At 42.4% G+C, this 5,000-nt stretch overlaps 1 protein-coding gene across 1 annotated transcript in view; it reads left to right on the top strand.

Moving 5' to 3' along the window:
- Positions 1-602: 602 nt before the first annotated feature.
- The window catches only part of LOC106805142 (beta-hexosaminidase subunit beta-like), a 16,514-nt gene continuing 12,116 nt past the window's right edge, over positions 603-5,000 (top strand). Inside the window, exons 1-3 of the mRNA XM_014806634.1 lie at positions 603-701; positions 1,071-1,209; positions 1,652-1,847. Coding sequence (XP_014662120.1) covers positions 606-701; positions 1,071-1,209; positions 1,652-1,847 — 431 coding nt within the window. The 5' untranslated portion in view covers positions 603-605. The remainder of the gene's footprint in view (positions 702-1,070; positions 1,210-1,651; positions 1,848-5,000) is intronic.

Raw genomic sequence — 5,000 nt, 5'->3', positions numbered from 1 at the left:
ACGAGTTCACTAGAGCTAAGCAAAGTACAGGGTGATGCATCTCTGCAGTCTATATAAAGCTATGAATTGAATCGGCGGTGCGATCGTGTTTGGAAATTAATGTTGGTGTCGTAGATGAGCAGAGGAAGGTGAAATTTGCCATGATGTTTTACGTTCCAATACATTGCGTTACATTCCGTACGCATTGAGTTTTATTTCAGCGTGTTTTAGTTCATTACGGTACATTTCATTATATACGTGTCTTTTTGTGACGTCACGTTTCATTGGGCATTATTTCATTCCAGTACGTTTCATTTCATTACAATTAGTTACACTGCATTTTCCCTCGTTACGTTTCATAACCCTTATTTTCCTTACGTGACATTTCATGATGATACATTTCAGCAGGTGTTCTTTCGTTCCATTATATTGCAAAAACCTTTCATTTTACGATGTTACGTTTCATTGCATTATATTTCACACGAATTCCTTTTAATATATATAGTTTATTTTATTTAATTTTATTTAATTTTCTCTCTTTAAATTTTATCGAATCACACTTCGTTACGTCCCAGTTCATTATGGGATATCTCATGCAGCTGTTCTATTTCATTCGACAGGATGCTATGTCATACAACAAATTTAATGTTCTTCACTGGCATATTGTGGATGATCAGTCGTTTTCCTACGAAAGTATACTCTTCCCCGAGCTCTCGGAAAAGGTAACACCCACTGAAATCACCAAAAATAAATCCTTTTGCATCGAGTAATAATTAGAGTCGGTTATGACGTGTTTGCATTATAGTATCAGGAGTGAACAATAATAGATTATTATTAATAATAATTATTAATAATCATTATTAAATAATTAATTAATTATTATAATAATAATAGTAATTATTATTATTATTATTATTATTATAGATCTATTATTATTCACTCCTCATAGTATTATACTCAGCAGCATTACTGTATACCTAGCGCGACTCTGTCACGCTGTCATTATCACTCGGGAGAAACACAAAACATTCGTCGCCGAAAATTATCGTGTTACCTATAAGAGCGTTCGTGTTTGTGTGCCTCGTCCACAGGGTGCATATACGCCGGACAAAGTATACACGCAGAAAGACGTCGCCACACTCATTGAGTATGCGCGGCGGCGTGGCATTCGCGTAATACCCGAGTTCGACACTCCTGGACACACACATTCCTGGGGAAAGTCCCATCCCGGTACGTCCTGCGTGCACACGGACGCAAACATTGACTGTGCACTCACTGCGCATCGGAAACACGGTTGCGTAGGTGACGCCTACACGTTCCGGTGTTTGCCCGAGACTAATAACGTCATGCGGAATATTCTGGATGCTCTCGCAGCTTGCATATGAAATGGAGAGTCACGATGTTTTGCTCAAACAGCAGGGGAGAATTTACTAAACTGACATAGCATTCTGTGGGAATCTATTCACGTTAGGATTTAATTTGAGTGATTGTTCATATTATGCGCCACGACATGAAATGATTTTCTCGCAACGTCATAACTATAATAACGTAATTGAATGAAATAACATAATCGTCGACGCAAAATGCCGACGAATCTACTTTCCCAGGTCAGCGGTGTCGCGTGTCATCATCTATAGACTGGCGCATCACGCGCGCGCCGTTATCGTTGCAGAGCTGCTAACGCCGTGCTATGGACAGCCTCAGCAGAAGGAGACGGCCATCTATGGCATGCACACGGAGCGACAGATCATGAATCCCATCCTGAACGTCACCTACACGTTTCTGAAGCATCTCTTCTCGGAGGTCGTGCGCGTGTTCCCCGACGAATACGTTCATCTAGGAATGGACGAGATCTATCCGGCGTGCTGGTACTATATTTCATTTGTCACGCGCGCGGGGGGGCGTTGGCACACACACACACGCACGCACGCACGCACGCACGCACGCACGGACACACATCGTGTTGTCGCGGAATCAATTTAAATTTATACACGGGGCGCCAAACGATACGCATCTGTGACGCGATTTGCAGTAATTTCACCGCGCGCGTCGCATGCATGTCACCGCGCGCGTCGCATGCATGCATGCTGCACATTCCGTGGCCCGTGTTCGTGGTCGAACTAATGTCACGTGAACGGGCGCGCAATTAATTATACACGCAACCACTTATTTGTGCGCGAAAAAAATACATTAGCGCCTCTAGGTATTTGGTACGCATTAAATTTTTATCCTTTCATTTTTAAATGCTGCGAAGCGTTTTCCGCATATTTTCTCTGTGAAGCGGCCATCCCCAAGGAAAAATTTCGATTTGCCATCTCGATTCGTAAAGTTGCGTCGCGTCGACGCATTGCGAGATTTGCGTAATTACGATCGCCAGGTGGCAGCTAAGTCGCTCATTAACACCATGATCCGTAGCCTACTATCCTGATTATTTTGAAGAAAAATAATATATTATTATTATTAAAAAACATTTTTATTATTCTCCCCTGTTTATATAATAAACATTGTAAGATGCACTCAAGCGATGCCAGCTCAGTTAGGATGTGCTGGGGCTGGGCTATTTGGGATCCATTACCGAAACTGTACGAATGAAATATTCACATGCACACGCACACGCACATGCACACGCACACCCACCCAGGTACACGCGCAAACGCACACTCACCCATGGTAAACACGCACGAAAGCACGTTCGCGCGCGCACATATATTTATGTCGTTTGGTAAAGTAAAGCATGGTATGGTCTAAAAACTAACCAAACATAAACTACTAAGTCTACGTCTGTGCGTTCGCAGTTCGCGATGAACCTAACGTACATCTCGGACTTCCCGCGCTTCAAGCACAGAGGCGTTCTCATCGACACGGCCAGACACTACCAGCGAATGAAGGTCCTCAAACGTACGCTGGTAAGTAACACTGTAAGAACCCCCGTAAGTACGCTGTAAGAACCCCCGTAAGTACCCCCGTAAGTACGCTGTAAGAACCCCCGTAAGTGTAGTTTTTTTCTTAAATTTCAGCCTTCATATTGCCAGTGAAAACAAACCCATTCATTGCTTCTATTTCAAATAATTTTTTGCATCATTTTGTGCGATATTTTATAATTTACATGTATATATTGTATATGTATTTATACTTGAATTGAAAATTTTCCTTTACAGTTACAATTGTAACATATACACCTTATACACAGGTATATGGTGTATATTATATATATATATATATATATATAGATAGATATATATTGCGATAAATATTGATCATATACAACCCCTTTTCACCGCTTTAATTATGTATAACTTTAATGCTTGATGCTGGTTCAAACTCTGAAAGCGGCATCGCTTAGCATTGCTCGGATGTCGAGCTCTTAAAGATTTCTCATACGGAAAAGCCACGAGGGACAGTGTTTTACGGGCAAGGTTTTATACGTATCAAAACTTCAACCGATGGCTATCGCGACGTCTCGCATGGAATTTCAAATTTTCTCGGAAACAGCTGTAGCATGAAATACGCGTAAGATGAATTGCGGGCCAATGAATTATGGACGTTTCGGGACTACGCGGAAAGCCGGCCGACACGCGCCGTGCGATATGCACGCGTTACTATAGAGGCATGTAAAATATTTTGAAAGCTTTCGCACGAAACGAGGAATTCTTTTATTGATCAGGTCGCGCGAGCGCTGGTGGGCGGCGGTGCGAAACCAGTAGGCCTACGACGGGCGACATATTCAGTAATGCGCGTCGCACGGGGCATTTATACGCTTACGGCTTAATTATGTTTAGTCCGTGTTGTTTCAGTCGTCGTTGCATTTTTGCGTATCGGGCGATCGAGGAGATCGATGCGTATGGCGTAACCACCCTCCACACAATAACGCCATTACGAAACACAAGCTCTGAATGCAGTGTGAGTGAGTGCGGTGGCAGTGGACAATGCCGCGTGCGGTAACTCGCGTACGTGGACCGTGCCAGTGCGAATCGATAACATCCTGCTACGAACGTGTATAGGCGACATTGACGCCGTTAGCAATATCTGTTCGTTATTACCGTTCATTATCACGCGCGCTATTCAGACACGCTATAGATACTCGGCGCTCGAGCACTCTCGTGTCATCTATATATTGCGCGCTGCGATAGAGAGCCAGCCTTTTCAGAATACTATGAATATTCTGCCTTTAAAAGTACATTACATACGCTTTGGGTTTCGCGCTGGTATGACCAACTATTGTATTTAATATAAAACGTGCCGCGGCCCACTACTTTAGGAAGCTTATACGTGCTTCCATCCATCTATACGCGTTTTACTGTTATAAACGTTATGGAAAAAAATGCTGTTTAATATAAATGCCTGCATCGTGTTGACATGAATCCTATATTAGTTGTGTGTGTATATATATAGCATCGTGTATAATGCAATATTGTCCAACACACCGTTGAAACAGTCAAGGGGCAGCAAGAAATATTGCTCGATGTTTAAGAAACACTTATTTAAGTTTGTACTCATTTTGTGCGTAGCTGGAACTATAGGAACTAGAGCTAGCATTGAAACTGAAAGGTGCATGTCGCCACCTGTGATTCGATCTATAATTCAACGTTATAGTAGTATTTAATACAATAACTCAGTGGTCTAACATCAGGCATGGCCAGATTTTATTCCGAAACTAACGAAGTCGCCCGTGTACTAAGAAAAGGTTTCTTGTAACTTGTCGGGAAAATGAAGCACGCATTGAACGACGCATTATAATTCTACGCTGCCATGCTCAAAGATTCACGTTCTTATTCAAATTCTCCAAAGCCCTTCGGATAGGGATGTACAAGTTACTAATGCATATAGAGTGGGAATACAGTGCTATCCTGTGGAATGCGCGTACTTTTGATGTCGTTTGAGAAATTCTGTCTTTTTATGCAGCAGCAAGTTTCTCTGTGTCTGATACCACGTTTCTAGCTGTCACGGGCATGTGATGACGATGAGATCACAAAATAATTGGTACATATTTAGGGTGTTTTTAAGACCCCCGCCCCCCCCCC

The sequence above is a fragment of the Priapulus caudatus genome, unplaced genomic scaffold (assembly GCF_000485595.1).
Source record: "Priapulus caudatus unplaced genomic scaffold, Priapulus_caudatus-5.0.1 Scaffold101, whole genome shotgun sequence".
NCBI lineage: Eukaryota > Metazoa > Priapulida > Priapulimorpha > Priapulimorphida > Priapulidae > Priapulus > Priapulus caudatus.
This window is presented reverse-complemented; position numbering and strand designations above follow the sequence as displayed.